Here is a 20,548-nt window from a genome sequence, read left to right as displayed (position 1 = left end):
ATTGTTTAAAAGTTGCAGAGTGATCTGTACTTCCTCTATAAGCCTGTTCACTCACTTGCATGGGATTAAAAGATTTTCCAGGAAAATTTCTAAATGTGAATAAACAGTGCTTCCAGTAGAAAAAGGCTTATAATAACTTGTATAACTCTGTATAGACAGAGTAAATGTGTTATTTCTAGAGATCTTAAATCTTTGTGCCTTAGAATAATTATAGAACTGATCAGAGGGGAAATGATCCTAGATTTAATCCTAAATGAAACCAAATACTTTGTTTAAGATATGAGTGTAGGTGAACTGAATGGACACAATAACCATAGTGCTCTATAACTGTGTTGTCTCAAGCTTCACTCAATGCAGTATTGACAGCTAACAGTCCAGGAGTAACATGCCAACCACTGGCCTGTCAAGTATTTAAGTAGTAAATGTTGACCCAGAATTTTAGCCACTTCTACTGCAGGGCTATATGGTGTATATGAACCCAGATCTGCATCTTCTTAGTCGGTATCACCTTACCTAAGGAGACACTGTCAAATTGCATAATAGTTAAGAAGAGTATTTTCAATATTTGATTGTTGTGAAATATTCACCTATAAATTATGTGGAGATCCTGTTGTCAGATGGTCATTGCCAATCACAAATTTTCTAGCTACCAACTACAATTGATCATTCTCTTCCTTTCCTCTTCTTCATCATTCATTTCTCATTCCAGAGAACTAAGACTTTGGAAAGAATAACTTTCACATTGATTTTCTACAGTAGTTTCTTGCAGATTTGTAAGAAAAGTCTGCTGAAGACTTTGTTTTTGTTTTGTTTTGTTTTTGGGTTTTTTTTGTAAATTGTATTAGTAGTATGAATAAAAGCAGGGAACTAACTGCATACATTTTCTTGAGATATACCACTGCAAAAATAATACACACTGAAGCCTTTATTAATGTGTCTGCATATGCTTTACTTTTAATTTTAATAGCTAGAATTTTATCTGAATGTGAAGCTCGGTATATCAGTATGACTAATCCTGCAAAGGTAAACTCATCAAAGAGATTATGGTGGGAATGAAGTTGTCAACGTATTTAATAAAGGAAGATGCATTTCTAATTAGTCTACAGTGCTTGTAGTTGAAAATTAATTGCGATGTTATGTAAATGTCATGTTAATTAAAAGGGGATATGGAAGTGCAATAAATCTACAAAAAGTTACCTTTTTGTTAATATGTATGCAAAGTTACGGGGGTTGATTGCAAAAACTAGTTGTGCTATCTGAATTTTTAGCTGATAAACTGATAGCATTTTTCTTAATTGGTGTGGGTTGGCATTTTACTAAAAGAATTCAGAAATAATTTTTACAACAAAACCCCATAAGTCTGCTTATATCTGCAAATAGTGCAACCATTCAAATGACTCAATGTGTACATTGTACTTTGAAGTGAAATGATAATCACTGTTAAAACTGTATAGAGTACTAACTTTGAACTTGGCTTCCAGAAAAATTAAAAAACATATGAGGTAAATCTCTCTAATGAAGGTGCAGGTTGTAGCTGGAGCCACCTGACAACCATGCTACAATCCATTACATTTTTCAGTATACCTTTATTTCATTCATTTTTATTTTTCATAAAAATTAGTTTTCAAAATACAATAAAAATTACAAACAGTTAAAGAAAGAATAAAGAAAATTGTCTCTTCTTTCTTATCTGACTAGGTATTTCAAGGACTAGGTAAAGCATGAATATTGGTAATCCAAGTTACAAACCATTTTTAATACCAATTTTGTTCAAAAAGTTAGAAGAACTGTCAGAATTGATTTCTCTCTATAATACTGGGAGGCTTGCTGTGATCAAGTTTGAAAGCTGCCAGTCCACTAGTAATTGGATGCTAGTACTATATAAAAAGAGATACTCTAAAAAGGAGCTGGATGTCTATCACATAACAAATGACTTTGTTCTGGGTCAGTAGGCTATTCAGAACTATCCAAACTGTAGTTTTATGTAAGAGAATAGTTGATCATAGACTAACTTTCATCTGTCAGTAGTATATTTTAGCAGGTAGGCAGGTATGTTAAGACATTTTAGAAAAGTTTCACACAAGCAAGCAATTTCTGTGTAGGAGCAGAATTCATTTCTGAAAATACTGCTGCCAAGACCAGTTTTTGACTGACTCTTATGAAATATACAATTAGGCAATGCTGCTGTTGTTGTGTGCCTTCAAGTCATTAATTACTTGCAGCGACACTAAGGCAAATTTACCACAGGATTTTCTTCACAAAATTTGTTCAGATGAGGTTGGTTTGCCTTTGACTTCCCCTGAGGCTGGGATAGAGTAACTTGCCCAATGTCACTCAGTGGGTTTCATGGCCAAGCGGGGATTTGTACCCTGGTTGCCAGTGTTATAGTCCAGTGCTCAAACAACAACACCATATTGGGTCTTGTTTAAATCAGGAAATGCATAAAGCAGTTCTTTATTGCAGTTTGTGATAATAAAGTGCAAAAGAACATTTAGTGAAATGGTCAGATCCTGGATGTACTTAGCCACTTAAATCAATGATTACAACATTTTACCCTAGAGTAAAAGGTGAGGCACAGGTCATTGCTTTTTCCACAAGAGCAGTGTGCTCCGTTAAAGCTCAGTGATTATGTGTTTTACTACTTTGTCGTAGTCATTAAAGTCATAGATCCAATTCATCATGTATCCAACTTAGACAATATCTTGGAGGAATTGTAAAAGAAATAATGCTTCTGTTTTAAGTAAAATGTAAAATCAGATTTCAGTAAACTCTCAGCGTGAAATATGTATAATCTTCTATATGCTAATTCAAATGGGTAGACTAACTTTAATTTATCAGTTTGAGAATCTATTGCTAACAAAATCTGAAAACAGTTGTTATTATTTGCAGTCATATTGTTCAGTTAGAGTCTTGCCTAGAGTATAACAAAACACCTCTGCTCTCGTTGAATCTGTTCAAATGATTAGATTCCTGATAGCCAAACGTTTACTGTGTTGGCTTAAAGGTTATTTTGTGACTCTTCTTTCCAAGTGATGTAACTATCCTTTAGGAAGATTGCTGCTATCGTAACAATGAGAACATTTTAAAAACAAACACCGATTTAGTCAGTTCATTGGTGGAATGATGCCAACTCAACATGCCCTGTATGAATAGCAGTTGTTGTTTTTAAACAAAAATAATTTGCACTAGTTTATATTTCATGCCAATCACAAACATAGAATTTTTTTCTGGCATTCTTCTTTGTTTCCAGTGAATGATCCTGAATCTTCATTTCCCAAAAAGTAAAAATCCCATAGCAAATATTTGCAGTATTTATGATGAAATCTGTATGGTCTTCAGATATCATATGTACTGTTTACAAAACCAGTGGATAGCCAGAATATGTCAACAAACATGTCTGTCATACTTTCTCTAAGAACTTTACATTTAGCTGTTAACTTTTCATTTAATGGCAGATCCAGTAGCCTTCACTCTACAATAAATTTTTTATCCCTTATCTGTAATCATTCTAGCCACTGAAAATAAAACAGGTGTAAGGCTTTTATGATACAAGGGTTTATTGTATGTGAATATGTGCCTTCATGTTGCCTGTTGATTTATGGTGACCCCATGGATTTTATTGTTCTTCTTGGGCAGTGAATATTCAGAGATGGTTTAGCCCATTCCTACATCTGTCTAGTATTTATTGGCATTTTCCCATCCAAATACTAACCAGAGTTGACCCTGCCAGTTTCCAGGATCAGACAAAATCTGATACCTTTAGGATATTTAAGCCCTACTAGTCTTTAATGCTTGTAAAGAGAGATAGTAATAGTAATTTGAAACTGTTGTTAACATGCAAGTATGCCTATTCAATACCTGCTCCCAAAATTCTCTTATTTGGAGGCAATATAGCGATATATAAATTAAAATTCCCTCTCTGTTCATATGTTTTCCTACAGCAAGAGATGCACTCTTTTTAATTAATTATAATTGAGTGGAAGTAAAATATCATTATACAGTAGAGTCTCACTTATCCAACATAAACGGGCTGGCAGAATATTGGATAAGCGAATATGTTGGATAATAAGGAGAGATTAAGGAGAAGCCTATTAAACATCAAATTAGGTTATGATTTTACAAATTAAGCACCAAAACATCATGTTATACAACAAATTTGACAGAAAAGGTAGTTCAATATGCAGTAATGCTACGTAGTAATCACTGTATTTACGAATTTAGCACCAAAACATCACGATGTATTGAAACCATTGACTACAAAAATGCATTGGATAATCCAGAACGTTGGATAAGCAAATGTTGGATAAGTGAGACTCTACTATATATTTATATATATTTTTCTTTCAAAAAGGTTGAAATAGTTTTAGAAAAAGCATTGAGAAAAAGCATTTAAGGTAATTATCATTCTCTATACTTTTGCATTTCAGTTCCCTCATTGTTTACTGTTCCAACTGGAAAGGGACTATGAACGTCTAAGGCTCCTTCAGGCAGGGGTGAATCTTTTTATCCCACCCGCTGCCCCAAATTTGTAAAGAACTAATAACAACTGCCACCAATTTGTAATGTGGCAACCACCAATTGGCAAGGAGGTGCCTCCTATTTCGGCAATGCACGTCCACCAAAGACTCAGGGAGGAGACCTTTTACATTTTTTTTCTTTCTTCTTCTTCACTTTAGATGGTAGCGTAACTTGGTTTAGAATATATGCGACAGAGGCTTGGATGTTGAAAGAACAATAACAAGTTTATTCAGGCACAGAGCTTAGTGGTTTCAATGTAGTTTCACACTTAGAGTTACACTTTCTTCAACGTTTGCAATAATAACATCTGATGGATTCCCTCGCAAAGGAATTTCTTCTTCCCTTGAGCAGTTTAAACCTTTTTCTTCTCTTACAACCAATGCTATCAACTGATCACTTTGGATCTAACTGGGATTGTTTCCCCTTACCACTCAGACTCTATGAATAAACCCAAACAAGTGACTTGGCTTGCCTAAACTGGCACTACTAGAGATCTGAGCTACCCTGGTTTCCCTAACTGGGAACCAGTCTATTCCCTGTGACTCTCAGATCACAGACTGAGATTTGAACTTCCCTGGTTTCTCTAAACCTGGAACCAGTCCATTCCCTGTGACTCTCAGATCACAGACTGAGTTTCTTTTTAAACTCTGCTCTTTTTCTCCAAATGGCGGTTGGCTCCGCCCTCGTTACTATGGCAACCTGCCTCAGAATGCTGAGCTGGCTACCATCCCCCACGCACTGGTAACTCTAATACTTACCCATTCCAAACATATACCTATAATTAAATATAACATCTGTAAATCAAAATTCATACTTCATTACACCAACTATTTACCCGTGTATATAGAAATCTGATAACTTGAGCTAACATTTTTGCATCTCATGAAGGGCACAGTTCCCATGAAAATTTTCACCATAATAAATTTACTGGTCTTTTAGGTACCATGAGACTTTGTGTTGTTTGTTAAACAAAGGAATAACACAGCTACTTAAAAATTCTTAGGGTTATTTTTACCATATCTATTTCTTCTCCTCTACCTCGTATTTCTAAATAAATCCCTGTGTGGACAAATCATATCTTGAAGTATATATAAATAATTGTTATGATTAACTACTACGAACAATCCTGCATCGCCCTATTTCAACATTTCTTATGGTAATACAAGAACACAAGAGACAACATTTTTTCAAATTAAGTTACATTGGTTAATCTATCAAGAATCTCATTCTTGTTGCTTTATAATTCAGCAAGCTTCAAAACTGTGAACAAAAAATAACACCTACTGTGAGGCTTATAAAAAGGATTCACTATGATTATTGTTTTTCATTCTGTGCTGTTAAACATCAAATTGATATGTGGGATAGGAAAAGTCTGTTAAATTGTCTTTAAAACTGCTAATGAATTCTTTGGAGGGCTGTAATATTTTATGTTAAGGTACTATACATTATACTTGGAAACAGCTCTTCTTGCTAACATTTCCAATTTAATATATGGCTCTAGTATGTGAAGGGCCTCTGCGGGGAGAAGGTGGTGAAATGCTAACAGGGAATAGAGAAAAGGCAGAGCTGCTCAACACCTTCTTTGCCTCAGTCTTCTTCAAAAAAGAGATTGGTGTTTAACCTGAGCAATATGAAACAGACGAAGTAATAGGGGAAATACAACCCAAAATAAGTAAAGTAGTAGTCCAGAAATACCTGGCAACTCTAAATGAATTCAAGTATTCAGGGCCAGATGAACTACATCCAAGAGTGTTGAAGGAACTAGCAGAAGTCATTTTAGAACCACTGGCGATAATCTTTGAGAATTCTTGGAGAACAGAAGAATTCCCAGCAGACTGATGGAGGGCAAATGTTGTCCCTATCTTCAAGAAGGGGAAAAACAGGACCCAAACAATTACCATCCAGTCAGCCTGACATTAATACCAGCAAAAATTCTGGAGCAGATCATTAAGGAGGCAGTCTGCAATCACTTAGAAAGAAATGCTGTGATTACTAAAAGTCAACATGTTTTTCTCAAAAACAAGTCATATCAGACTAATCTAACCTCTTTTTTCCCATAGAGTTATAAGCTTGATAGATGCAGGGAATGCTGTGGATGTAGCATATCTTGATTTCAGTAAGGCCTTCAACAAAGTCCCCCATAACACTGCAAGCAAACTAGTCACTTGTGGGCTAGGCAGTACTACTGTTGGGTGGATCTGTAATTGGTTAAGCGACCAAAGAGTGCTCACCAATGGTTCCTCTTCATCCTGGAAAGAGGTGGCTAGTGGAGTGCCGTAGGGTTTGGTCCTGGGTCCAGTACTGTTCAACATCTTTATGAATGGCTTTGATGAAGGTTTAGAGGGCATGCAGGTGACACCAAATTAGGAGGGATAGCTAATACTTCAGAGGACAGGATCAGAATTTAAAATGACTTTACAGATTAGAGAGCTGGGCCAAAACTAACAAAATGAATTTCAACAAGGACAAATGTAAAATACTACACCTTGGGAGGAAAAAATAAAATGCAAAGATACAAAATGGGCGGTGCCTGGCTCGACAAAGGTCCATGTGAAAAAGATCTTGGAGTTTTCATGGGCAATAAGTGGAACATGCGCCAACAGTGTGATGTAGCAGCTAAAAAAGCCAATGGGATTTTGGGCAGCATCAAAAGGAATATAATGTCTAGATCGAGGGAGGTCATGGTGTCTTTGTAGTCTAAAAGGTCTGGAGACCATGCCCTATCATGTTAGAGGACAGGGTATTTTTAGCCTGCAGAAGAGAAGCTTGAGAGGAGACATGATAGCCATGTATAAATATGTGATCAAATCACGTTTTATTGATTAACCCATCGGCCATGTCAAAACATTTAACACATAGACCTACATACAACATACAACCTGTGGTACAAAAGAAGTTAAAATAAAAAGCTGTTAACAAGATCCCGTTCAGGTCAAATATCTGCATCACCTCCACAGTGTACCCCAATTGATTCCAAATATGCATTTCTCAGCTGTGTTGCTTTGAGTACGAAAAGGGCTGTTTTGTGTGTTATCAGGGCCGGCCCAACACGGAGGCCACGTGAGGCTGCCGCCTCGGGCGCAGGCCCGGGGGGGCGCCGTCAGGCGCCCTAGCCCCGCCTCCCACGCTGCGTGAGAGGCGGGGTCAGGGTGAGCTGCACGGGAGGCTCCCGCGCAGCTCAGCCTCGCCGGCCTGGCCTTTTCCAGGGGGCCAGACTGCAGCAATCCGTCTGGGCGGAGCCTCGCCTCCCGGGCCTGCGCGCCCTGGCCCCGCCTCTCACGCTGCGTGAGAGGCGGGGCCAGGATGAGCTGCGTGGGGGGCGTGGCCAGGGTTGGCCCCGCCTCCCGCGCAGCTCAGCTTGCCAGGCTGGCCTTTTCCAGGGGGCCAGACTGCAGCAAAGGTCCTTGCAGGCCGCGATCGCGGCCTGCAAGGACCTTTGCTGCAGTCTGGCCCCCTGGAAAAGGCCAGAGCGCGCTGGAAGGGAGCCAAGGCCCCGTCTGGGCGGAGCCTCGCCTCCCGGCCTGCGCGCCCTGGCCCCGCCTCTCACGCTGCGTGAGAGGCGAGGCCAGGATGAGCTGCTTGGGGGGCGGGGCCAGGGTTGGCCCCGCCTCCCGCGCAGCTCAGCTTGCCAGTCTGGCCTTTTCCAGGGGGCCAGACTGCAGCAAAGGTCCTTGCAGGCCGCGATCGTGGCCTGCAAGGACCTTTGCTGCAGTCTGGCCCCCTGGAAAAGGCCAGACTGGCAAGCTGAGCTGCGTGGGAGGCGGGGCCAACCCTGGCCCCGCCCCCACACCCTGGCCCCGCCTCTCATGCTGCGTGAGAGGCGGGGCCAGGGCGACCTGCGCAGGAGGCGGGGCCAACCCTGGCCCCGCCCCCCACGCCCTGGCCCCGCCTCTCACGCTGCGTGAGAGGCGGGGCCAGGGCGCGGGAGGCGGGGCCCGCCGGCGGGGCGGCGGAGGCGGGGGGGCGCAATTTCCCCTCCCCGCTTTATATTAAAAAATATGTCCGGCCGGCCCTGTGTGTTATTTTAGGATTCTGGCCAGCCAACAAAAATGAAGTTTTAATATGTGGGTCCCAGTGTGTTTTGTGAAAGGTGTCATAAGGAAGAGGGAGCAGACTTGTTTTTTGCTGCCCTTGAAACTAGGATTAGGAACAATGGGTTCAAATTACAGGAAAGGAGATTCCCCCTGAACATTGAGAAGAACTTCCTGATCGTCCGAGATGTTCTACAATGGAACAGTCTGCCTTGGAGTGATGTGGAAGCTCCTTCCTTGGAAACTTTTAAACAGAGGCTGCATGGCTGTCTGTCAGGAATACTGGGGGTTAGACTAGATGGCCCATGTGGTTTTTTCCAACTCTATTATTCTATGATTCTAAGGCTACCATATTATGAGAAAATAGAATATGTTTGCTAGTGCATTATTTCAAGTGGTAGTGGGTACATGTAATTTGAGATAATTTTTTTCTGGGAAGCATTCTGTCCCTGATGTATTCTGAAGCATTTTGGGGAGTTAATTTTTGGTGATTTCGCTTGCACAGAATGTTCACAGAATTGGTAAGATAAGATAAGAAAATGTTATATTTATATGACATACTAGCTGTATCCGGTCATGCGTTGTTGTGGCCCTGTCTGGGTCAATGGGAAAGAAAGGATAGAGAAAGAGTAGGTTTTAGATATACAGTAGAATCCTGGTTATCGGAGATAAAGGGGTGGGCCCAATCTCGAATAACCAAACTCCTCGGATAGGGTGAAGTTTCCTCCAGCAAGGGCCTGGCTGAGGAAAACCCGCGGCACGGATCTCCCTCGGCCAGGCCCTTGCTGGAGGAAAGAGTTTCCTCCAGCAATGGCCTAGCCGAGGAAAACCCATGGCACACTCCTCGTTTCTCAGAGGGACAGGCCCTTGCCTGTCCCTCCAAGAAAAGCGGAGCGCGCCCCGGATCTCCCTCAGCCAGGCCCTTGCTGGAGGAAACTTTTTCCTTCAGCAAGGGCCTGGCTGAGGGAGATCTGGGGAGATGTCCCTCGGTGAGCCCTCGCGCCTTGGGAAGCAGCCCACAAGCGATGCAGCAGTGATTGCAGGGCGCTTCCGGGATGCTTCTTCCTCTCCTCTCGAGCTCCCTTCGCTCGAGAGGCGAGATAGAGGGAGGGGCACCCCCGGCGGCGCCTCAGATGATACGGACGCTCGGATTAGCAGGGCTCGGATAAGCGGGGCTCTACTGTATGTGATTTCACGATGCTTGTGGGTAGGCAGTATTTGTGGTGGTTCCATTGTGCAGATATTGAGGCTGTCTGGTTTGGTGACTCTGGAACACAGAACATATTACTGTCCATGTGAACAGCAATCCGTGTCCTGATGTAAATAATAGAATTCTAAAGATTGTCTCTGAGTGTAAACATAGATAGATAGATGGCTAGATGAATATAGATCTCTTTCTTTCTCTGCCCTACCATTGAGGAGAATGACAGGGGGCGTGACTTCCTTGTTGGCCATGCCCCTATGTTATTTTCCTGCTGGGAGAGGCCACAGGCCCCTTCCAGGGAGCAACCCCAGTGCCTCCTCCCTATTATTGAAAATCTGGCTACCAGTATTAAAAACTCTAAAATCAGGACAGTAAATACAAAACACTCAGAAAACAGTGGAATTCCAGACATGAAACAATCAGGGCAGGTAATACCTCCCAAGAAAGGATTCCCCCAGACAGGAAGAAGCCAGGCTTTGAAGCTGCAAGGCTATTCAATGCTAATTAAGCTGGCCACTTGCAACATTAACACTTGGCTCAAGCAGGAAAGAGTTCTTTCTTCTACCCTGGACCTTCCACAGGCGAGGAGGTGAGCCTAGCCATCCCTGCTGCCCCGCCCATGCCAGTTTCTAAAGGGAGGAGACTGCTTGGCTGTTACTAGCGCCGTTGCTAAGGGGAGGAGTCATATGCTACAACAGTTGCTAAAGGTGAAGGAGACTGATTGGCTATTGCTAAGGAGCATGGTTTTACCTGTCTCAGGTGTGAGAGGTTTGTGATAGTAGCTATATCAATACCTTAAAAAACTCGTCAGTTCAAATACTACATTGTGTCCAAATTTCACAGGTACCTAGCTACCAACAACTGATAGCCATTTTTCATGCTATAGATTATATTGGTTTTAATACATAGGTTGTTTATGAGTCCTCAAAGGGAGATAGGACGGGGTATAAATAAAGTTGACTTGACTTGATTTATATATATAATGGAGATCCACTGCGGTGTAATGGCATGGGTGTTGAACTACCAATCTTAGGACCAGGATTTGGATCTTTGCTGGGCATGTAAACCCACTGGGTGACTTTGAGCAACTTTGGGCAAGTCACACTCTTTCATCTTCAGCATAAAGCAATGGCAGATCCCCTCTGGACAAGTTTTGTCAAGAAAATCCCACAATAGACTGGCCCTACAATTGTTCCTGTCAGAAAAACTTGAATGCACACCAGAACAACACAGCAACAATTATAACAATAATATATGAATATGTTGGTTTTCTTTGGTATATTTTGTTGATGCAGACCATTATGTAATCCTTTACGAGATTCTATTTTAGGAGAACAATTCTGAATGAGAATGTAATTCAAATGTCCAAAGTGAAATCTCGTTGCATGCCAATGGATTAAAAATTTCAGATTGATCTAGTAACATAAAATTGCTACTACTTGCTAGTGGTGATTAATACTGGGATAACCAAGTAAGATCATTTTTTGAGTAATGTGATAAAAGCTGCTTGAGAAACTATCTGAATGAAATACTGTAATTAAAGATAATTTTCACAGATGCATATTTATTTACAGGGATTAGGATACAAAAAAGTCATTAGCTCAAGAATCATGAACAATTCCAGTACAGTCTTTCATTGCTTTCTTTGGAAAGCTGCTTTCTTTGCAGTACTATTGTACACATTGCTGTATAAACTCTCGTTCATTTGAAAATAATAATATGGGAGTAACTGATGAAGAGTTGTGAAAAGCTGTCTTGAATTAAAGGACTACGTTTTGTTGTTTCTTCATTTCTAGCCAATCTACTCAACTGTAGTAATGTTTTTTTCTGTTCTTATAGTAGTGTGCCTTGCTCTGTCGTATGGCTTCAGGTCATTCCAACATAGGGTTGCTATATCGGGGTTTTGTTTTGTTTTTTTACAAGATTTGTTCATAGGGGATGTATTCCTGCCTTCTCCTGGAGATGGGAGAGTGAGACTTGCACAAGGCCACCCAACAGGTTTCCATAGCCAAGTGACATTTCAACCTTGGACTCCAGAATCATAGCCCAGTCATCAAAGCACTGCACCATACTGACTAGTGTGTATTACACATGTTTAAGTGTATATTACACAAGCTTATATTAGTTGAACAAATACTGGATGTAATTCTGTTCTGGATAACCAATATAGAAATGAAAAATAGTGCTAGGACTGACTGACTGTCTTCTAGTGCCGGGACTGACTGACTGTCTTTTGTTCCCAGGTGGGCCATGCACAGATACAGCTCATGTCTCTTCAACAACAGCAACCAAAAGATCCTGCGAGTCAGGTAATTTTGATTTTGTTTTGATTTGATTTACACGTTTATCAGGTTATGTACTGATGGAAAGACCAAGGCTGAGAATTGTCTTGATGAGTTATTACTTTGAATAAATATTGTATAACATTTGGTAACATATAATGTGGAAGCAATCCAGAGTTTGCTCACTTGCTCACTTGCTCACATGCATTAGGGGATGAGACGGGGGGCAGGAAAGCGAGAATGGGGACCCTAGTCTCATCCTTGAATAAGCAAGCAATGGAATGTGCACACAACCAAATCCAGCCATCCTGCCAGTACAGGTATTTTGAGTCTGTTTTTGTGTTATTGTTTGGGAAACCTAGAGATAGATATGGTTTTTCTACTTTCACTGGTCCATAACCCCCACAAAAGTGGAGGGCCTTCTGTAAAAAAAACAACAATACAAAATGCTGTTGAGAAGTGCAAAATTAGCACAGTGATACAATGTCCATTCAGTAACAACAGGTATTGCAGAGCAGGTATATTTCACAAAATCCCTGGAAAGCTCCAGTTCATCAAGCAAATATAGTAGATCGCTGAAGTTATAGTGGGGAAGCCCAACTTGTAATTACTGATTTCCATACCTTACAGATTGTTGGCACACAGTTAAAGAACGCCTTCATATATTGGCTAAAATGCATGAGCTTTTGAGGAATAAAACATCACCTCAGACAAGTTCTTGAGACAGGTCTCTTTCATTCATGAGTTCTCTTGGATGCTTTCCATTTTTAAAACATAAAGCAGATATCATTCCACAGAACATTTGCAGTGGGACTCAAATAGGAAGAAATATTTTCTTAGATATGCAAATCCCAACCACAAAGAGCTTTAATTCTAGGAGCCAGTACTTTGAATTGTGGCCAGGAATGTATTGGTAAACAGCATTGTTATGGAATCTTGTACCAAAAAAGAATATTCTGTTCTACTTTAAGAATTCCAGTCATTATCACCGGAAGCCTTATGCAGACTAAGTTACTACAGTTTATCTTAGAAAGTTAAAGAAGTATGGGCCAATATAGAAAAATCCCTCTTCTCTAGAAGCAGACATAATCTTTTGAAGATGTTAACAGAGAATTATGGCAGTTGCTATCACGTGACTATATAGCAGGAAAGTGAAGTTGAGGAGCACCTAATCCCTAATCCCATGAAAACTACTGTTTTGCCTTTTACAAGAAGCACCTACAGGACATTGGGAATACTTACCTTGTGACCGCCAGATTACCTCAATTCTGTTTCCACCTGTTTACTTTTCTCAACCATAAATAATAATAATAATAATAATAATAATAATAATACTTTATTTTTCTATCCCGCCACCATCTCCCCGAAAGGACTCGGGGCAGCTAACATGAGGTCCAAAGCCCAAAACAGAAACAAAATATAACAAATTAAAACCAATATCTATAACTGAGAAACAATGATACAACAATCAAATAAAATAAGCAGTTAAAACACAACATACAGTAAAACACATAATGACCATACAAAATGAGGTAATGATAAAGCATCAGTCACTATGGATAGCCTCTTCAACTGATTTAAAGCAAATTTTAAAATGTTGAAAAAGGATGGGTTATCCAGCTGTACATGCAATCACTTTGCATTCTTATGCTTTATTTCCTTCTACCGGTTTTTCTCCTATTGAAAAATTGTTTCTTCAGGATCAAACAAATGACTATTAGTTTTAATAGAAGAGGTGCCTTTCCCTCCTGGAGTGAAGTAGTTATAGAAGATATATTACTTTTCCAAGACAAATCACAGTAGCAGTCTTCTGACTTGTATTGTCTGTTTATGAAAAAATGCCCTTTTCATTGCTTATCTTGGCAGGTAATAAAGTTTTTCTGTTCCAACAATGTTTTCTGTTATCAAGGTTTGATTAGTAGTGTCGACCCATTGAATATCATGGGGACTTCATATGTCTGCACATGTGTAAATTCAATTTATTCAGTGGATCTAGAATAAATTGGAACATGCTATTTGACTTAAACCTATGATTTAGTTTTTTCTTCGTGTACTCTGTGAATGCACACTAATGGAGAAGGCTGCCCCTGCGCAGGCTCCAACGGAAACTCTTCCAATCTAAAAGTTTGAATTTTGGTGGTAACCCCGCCCCTCTCCCCATAGGGCATATAAGGCAGCCCTGGGCGTCCGCTTCCCAGTTCCTTTTTTTCCGCCGCAAAGCTCATTTCGGACTCTTCATTCTTCTGATATCTCCACGCATTTCAAATGCTGCACTCAGTGTGCTGCTAAGATTCCCGACTTGGACAGCCACGCCAAGTGTCTTTGCCTTGGCGAGGCCCACGTTATTGGTACCTGCCGCTTCTGCCTAGCCCTCACGGCCCAAGCGAGGAAGAATAGGGCAGCCAGACTTAGAGCGGTGCTCTACGAGAAATCGCTCATGCCAGAACCTGCCACTTCGACCTCGAGAGCGATGTCGACAGCGCCTGACAAAGCGCCCTCTGTTTCCTCCAACATATCCAAGTCTTCTAAGATGGCAAAGCCTTCGAAGCCGCCCTGCACTGTGATTACAGCCACGGTGTCGATTTGGGCAGGTAGAGTGGGTCCCTCCTTGACCTCGAGTTCCTTGGTGTCAGTGACATTGATTCGCTCCCACGTGGCTTCGCCGCCATTGACCTGGGCAATGAAGATCGCTTTTAAGAGGGCCCAGGAGGAATCTCGGCTCGCTCAATCCTACTCGGCGACGATTTGTCCAATCCCGCCAACCCCCGGGTAAATCTATGTGAGCGCCCTCCTAACAATCTCCAGCGAAGAGGCATATGACCCAACGCTCTTCTTCTTCGGCCTCTTCGCGGAGAGATGTTCCTTCTTCCTCGGCTGCCTCGTCAAGAAGATCATCTCCCATTCAGCCGGCCCAACAACCTCGAGCTACCTCTCGATCCCCTCCTCAGCAGTTGTCTGAAGGTGAAATACAGGACTCACCCCACCACTCTACCCAAACAGTGGTCAGGGCACCAATGCCGGAGCCTCCTTCGGGACGTCGACAACCTCGCCAACAGCTTTTTCCCCCGCACCCGACTCCAGAGCTGGGAAGACAAATGGCCCGCTTACCCCAAGCGGCTCAGGCCCCAGCCTCCAAGGACCCTCGGCCATCTACTGCAACTGCTCTTGAGGTTATGCCTTCTCCAGAGACCGTACTTTCATCTCCTCCTCGGTCCCCTCAAGGTGCCGAGGATGATGAGCTCGACATTGACCTCCTGGAGTCCATTCTCTCGACCTTGGTTGTGTCTTTGGGACTCGACCTCTCGCCACCTCATGATGTTTACAAAGTCGACCCCCCCCCCTCCCCGACAGACAATGTTTGCGCTTTCTCTGATTGGATAGTCAGAATGGCTGACGCCCTTGGGATGGAAATCAAGCATACTTCCAAAGCCATAACCGACCCTGTTTTCAAAAGGGTCCAGGCTCAAGCTCTCTGGCTACCCTCCTTCCTTTCCTGCCATACCTACTGGACGTTATCCAAGTTTCTTGGAAAACCCTGTCCTCGATACCGCCCACCTCGAAAAGGATCGAGGCCAGGTACCGTACCGACGACGATGCCCTGGAGTGGCTCAAGCACCATCCAGACCCAAACTCTATGGTCGTCAAGGCCTCCCAGTCTTCTCGTACAATACTCCTGCCGACAGAGAAGGGATAAGGTTCAACGCCATGGGTCGTAAACTTTATTCTGTAGCCCTCCTTCTCTGCAGGATGATGAACTATGAAGCTTGTATGGGTGCTTATCAGCAAATCCTTTGGGAAAAAGCCCAGCCCTTCTTTGCGAAGCTCTCCGACGAAGACTGTTAGATCCTCACCACGCTTCAATAAGCGGCAGACTCTTTGGCCCACCATCAAATCCAGATAGCAAAGCATACTGGTGACACTGCTGGCAAAATGATTGCCCATGCGATCGCCATTCGTCAGCATTCCTGGGTGAGGTCGTCAGGTCTCTCCTCATCCTCTAGACAGGTCATGAGGACTTACCTTTTGATGCGTTGGGACTCTTCAACGCTGGGAATGATGACAAGCTCAAATCTAACCATGACTTTAAGATTTTAGCTTCGAAGTGTGGGGTCGAACAGTCTCACGCTGAACGTACCCCTTGGTTTCCTCACCGTTTTTGCCATTTCCCACCTCAGTCTTTTTGACACCAAGGGTTCAGGCGGTCTTCAGGGTCCAGCTAGTAAAGCCAGCATCAGCCCCGTCACTCAGTCCAGGACTCAAAGCAACGAGGTCCAGCTACTTCTACCCCCGCACAAGCTCACCGCCGAAAGTGACTCCGCACCCCTTTGTACACTCTCCATATCCAGTACAGCTGCAGCCACCATGCTATCCTCACAACTCTCCCCTCCACCCTCCCTACATGTCTGCCTTTTCACGGACCGTCTAGCCTCCTTCTATCACCAATGGGAGGCCATTACTTCAGATGCCTGGGTTCTCCGCATTGTCCGAGACAGATATGCCTTAGAATTCGAACAACTGCCTCCAACAGGCCGTGTCTTCCTCACCGAACCCTCCCCGGAGATCTATGCCGAGTTCAACTCCCTCCTTGCCAAAGGGGCTATTCGGCCTTCTCCATCCAAATGGGACACTCAAAGCTTCTTTTCCAGATACTTTACGGTCCCGAAGAGAAGGGGAGGACTTTGTCCTATCCTGGACTTAAGGGCTCTGAATTTATTGATCCACTCAACAAAGTTCCGGATGGTCTCCGTTGCGTCCATTTTCCCAATGCTTCAGCAAGGAGATTACTTCGCATCCATAGACTTACGCGATGCGTGCTTCCACCTATCGATACGGAGGGCCCACAGACGTTTCCTCTGCTTCAAGGTCCTCAACCAGACTTACCAGTTTATTGTTTTGCCCTTCGGCCTTGTGACAGCAGTGAGGGTGTTCACAAAGGTTGTGCCCATCATTGCGGCACACCTAAGGAAGCAAGGCATCACTGTTTTCCCGTATCTGGATGACTGGCTGTTTGTCGATCCCGATCCGGACGTGCTGGATCTCCACGTCACCCAAACGCTCCAGCTGTTGGACTCGCTCGGTCTCCAACTCTATATCGAGAAGTCCCACCTCACTACGTTGAGGAAAATTTGCTTCATCGGCGCGCTCTTCGATTCCATCACCCAAACTGCCTCTCTCCCAGCCGACAGGTTTCTGACTCTCCATCATCACTTAACGGTTTGCGAACACAACTGGAGGGTCCGAGCTCAATCCATTCAAGTCCTCCTTGGTCCTATGGCGTCCACAGTTCTAGTCACTCCTTTCGCCAGACTACGTCTCAGACCCCTACAAAGGTGGTTCATAGACAATTTCAAGCTGCTTTGCCATTCGAGTTCAAGGTTCCTCTCAGTACCGTCTCACGTCCGCCGATCCCTTGGAAGTCTCGAGCCAATGTCTGCAAGGGACTACCATTCCATCCTGCTCTCCCGTCGGTCACCATAACCACCGACTCATCAAACTACGCCTGGGGAGCTCACCTGGATGGCCTCATGATTCAGGACCTTTGGTCTCCCCTCGAAAGGGCCCATCACATAAACTTTCTAGAGCTCCTTGCCATCTTCAAAGCCCTGAAGGTGTTTGTCCGCTTGATACTTCATAAGACTGTCCAAGTTCAAACAGACAACATGGTGGCAATGTATTACATCAACAAGTAGGTGGCATGGGTTCGAGAAACCTGATGTCCCTCTCCACCCAGATCTGGCAATGGTGCATAGCCCACGATGTCTCCTTAGTGGTGCTCCACCTCCTGGGCCTCCAAAACGGACTAGCCAATTCCCTGAGCAGGATGACGAGCTCCTCCCACGAATGGCAACTCGATCCAAAGACTTTCCACTCTGTCTTCTGCATCTGGGGATGGCCAACTCTAGAGCTCTTCACCTCTCCCCACAACGCACAGCTACATCGATACAGGGTGAGACTTCCTCTGGCATCGTTCCTCGGGTGTCTTGACTGGTCAATGGAACCCCTATACCTGTTTCCACCGTTTACCCTGATACGAAAGGTATTGGATAGACTCTTCCTTGCCTCGGCAACGGCGATTCTTATAGCCCCAGCATGGCTGCGCCAGCTGTGGTATCTGGTACTCCTACATCTCTCCGCGGGGACCTTTCATTCTCTTCCGTCTGTGTCTCACCTCCTGACCAGACAGAAAGGGCAGGTTCTTCACCCGGACATTCTGTCTCTCCATCTCACTGCATGGAGGATTCTCGCCTGAGCTCTCTCCATCCAGACCATTCTCCACTCAGCCCACAAGTCCTCAAAGTCTAAGGCATATGCCTACAAGATCTCTCGGTTCCGTGCCTTCCTTCGGTCCTGGGACATCGACTCTTTTCCCACCCCGGTACCGGTGGTCTTAGACTTCCTCCTTACCCTCGCGGAACGAAAGCTATCTCTGGCCTTTATGAAGTCCTATCTAGCTGCCCTGTCTTGGTGTTTCCAGTGTCATGGCCAACCTTCCTTGTTTACATATCATCTCATAAAGACCTCCTTAAAGGGTTACAACAACCTCTGCCCACCGGCGCAACCGCCAACACCTAGTTGGAGCCTCGAGCTCGTGTTATCCCAACTCACGACCTCCCCTTTCGAACCGCTGGCCTCAGCAGATCTCCACTTGCTATCATGGAAGGTAGCGTCCTTGGTTGCAGTTACTTCGGCCCATAGGCTTTCCGAGCTGGCGGCTCTTAGAGTGGACGAACCTTATCTTCGCTTCCACCACGATCGGGCCATCCTCCGCCTGGACATCACCTTTCTCCCAAAGGTGGTCTCTACCTTTTACCTAAACCAAGACATTGTGCTTCCAGCCTTCTTTCCTAACACTTCGTCTCCGCTGGAACTGAGACTTCACCTACTGGATGTTAGGAGGGCTCTTCTCTTTTATAGAGATAGGACTACAACAACACGTAAGACACTGAGGCTCTTTGTTGCTTACGCCCCAGACAAACTGGGTAACCCAGTTTCCTCCCAGAGACTCTCCCACTGGATTGCGCAAGCCATTGAACGTGCTTACGAGCTGGCTAAGCGCCCTCTTCCCTCGGTCCACCTCTCTACATCTACTGCCTTCCTCAGGGGCATCCCTCTCGACTCTATATGCAAGGCATTGATCTGGTCAACCCCCTTAACATTTGTTTCCCATTGTAGAATGGACTCTAAGACCCAAAAAGACTCTGCATTTGCCAGATCGGTCCTGTCTTCCTGCCTGTCTTAAGGGGCCTTTTTCCCCTTACGGGGCACTTGCCTTCTGGTCTGAGAGACAAATAACCACATCAAGTGTTCTTGCTTGTTTGAATTGTTTTATTTCTGTTCCACAATTTCAATATTTAGGTGTTTATACTGTGACGAAACACTGCCTACATTACACCTCTATCGTCCCTCGCAACGCTGTTTGCTCCTAAGGGGACTGTTTACTTATTTGTCCCAATTTTAGGGATGGATTACACCTTGTTTCTCCCTATGGATATATTGTTATTTCTCGTTGCACTTATCCTTTGCCTACACCGGGTGGCTATGGTGTCAAGGGGTCCACTTTGACACTGATATGTCTTACGTTATATGCACTAGGTTGGTGTTTCAACCTCGTTCTGCATTGTGCCTTATTTCTCTTTATGTACCTAATAAATATTGGGTTTGGACATTCAACTCGTTGTCGGGTTTGCTCTGTCCCACCGTCCTGGACCTCAGCTTGCTAGTCTTCATTAGTGTGCATTCACAGAGTACATGAAGAAAAAGGTCAGGTTGCTTACCTGTAACCATGTTTCTTCGAGTGTACTCTGTGAATTCACACAAACCTGTCCTTCCATCCCCACTGGGAAACCTCTCCCTTTCTCGTCGCCTTTGCAGCACAGAAACTGGGGAGCAGACGCCCAGGGCTGCCTTATATGCCCTACGGGGAGAGGGGTGGGGTTACCGCCAAAAATCAAACTTTTAGCTTGGAAGAGTTTCTGTTGTAGTCTGCGCAGGCACAGCCTTCTCCATTAGTGTGAATTCACAGAGTACACTCGAAGAAACATGGTAACAGGTAAGCAACCTGACCATATGGAATACTTACATACATGTCTAAAAACCGACCCGATAAGGTGAGTTGACATATCCATGTGTTATTGTAAATACTATCCCTTACCAGTAAAGAAAAATCCCTCTGTGAATAGAGCTTACTTCACCCTAGAAGAACCTAAAAGAATGACTCTCTACTTTCTCTGCCATAGTGACACTTCTAGCCTTTCTATGTACAGGAAAATGGTGGTAGCAGCAACTCTGATGTTTTCCCCCAAAGAAGCACCAAGAAATTAAGAGGGAGTTGGTGCATCTGTTAGATTTTCATGGGATGGGCCTAAGCTCTCACCTTTAATCACACTACTCAGAGAAGAGAATGGTTCCTCCAAAAAAAAAGAGAGAGAGAACCCTTCTTTGAGTGGCAGGTCTTTTTTATGGGATGGGAAAGGGCTATGATGGGAAAGGGCAGCTGACTCCCAGAAGCCACT

General features: G+C 43.7%; 1 protein-coding gene across 1 annotated transcript in view; it reads left to right on the top strand.

Annotated features, from left to right (window-relative positions):
• The window catches only part of zfand3 (zinc finger AN1-type containing 3), a 192,324-nt gene that overhangs the window by 132,343 nt on the left and 39,433 nt on the right, over positions 1 to 20,548 (top strand). The window contains 1 exon segment of the mRNA NM_001293125.1: positions 11,997 to 12,062. Coding sequence (NP_001280054.1) covers positions 11,997 to 12,062 — 66 coding nt within the window.

This window comes from Anolis carolinensis, chromosome 1, assembly GCF_035594765.1.
Source record: "Anolis carolinensis isolate JA03-04 chromosome 1, rAnoCar3.1.pri, whole genome shotgun sequence".
In the NCBI taxonomy this organism is placed as follows: domain Eukaryota; kingdom Metazoa; phylum Chordata; class Lepidosauria; order Squamata; family Dactyloidae; genus Anolis; species Anolis carolinensis.
This window is presented reverse-complemented; position numbering and strand designations above follow the sequence as displayed.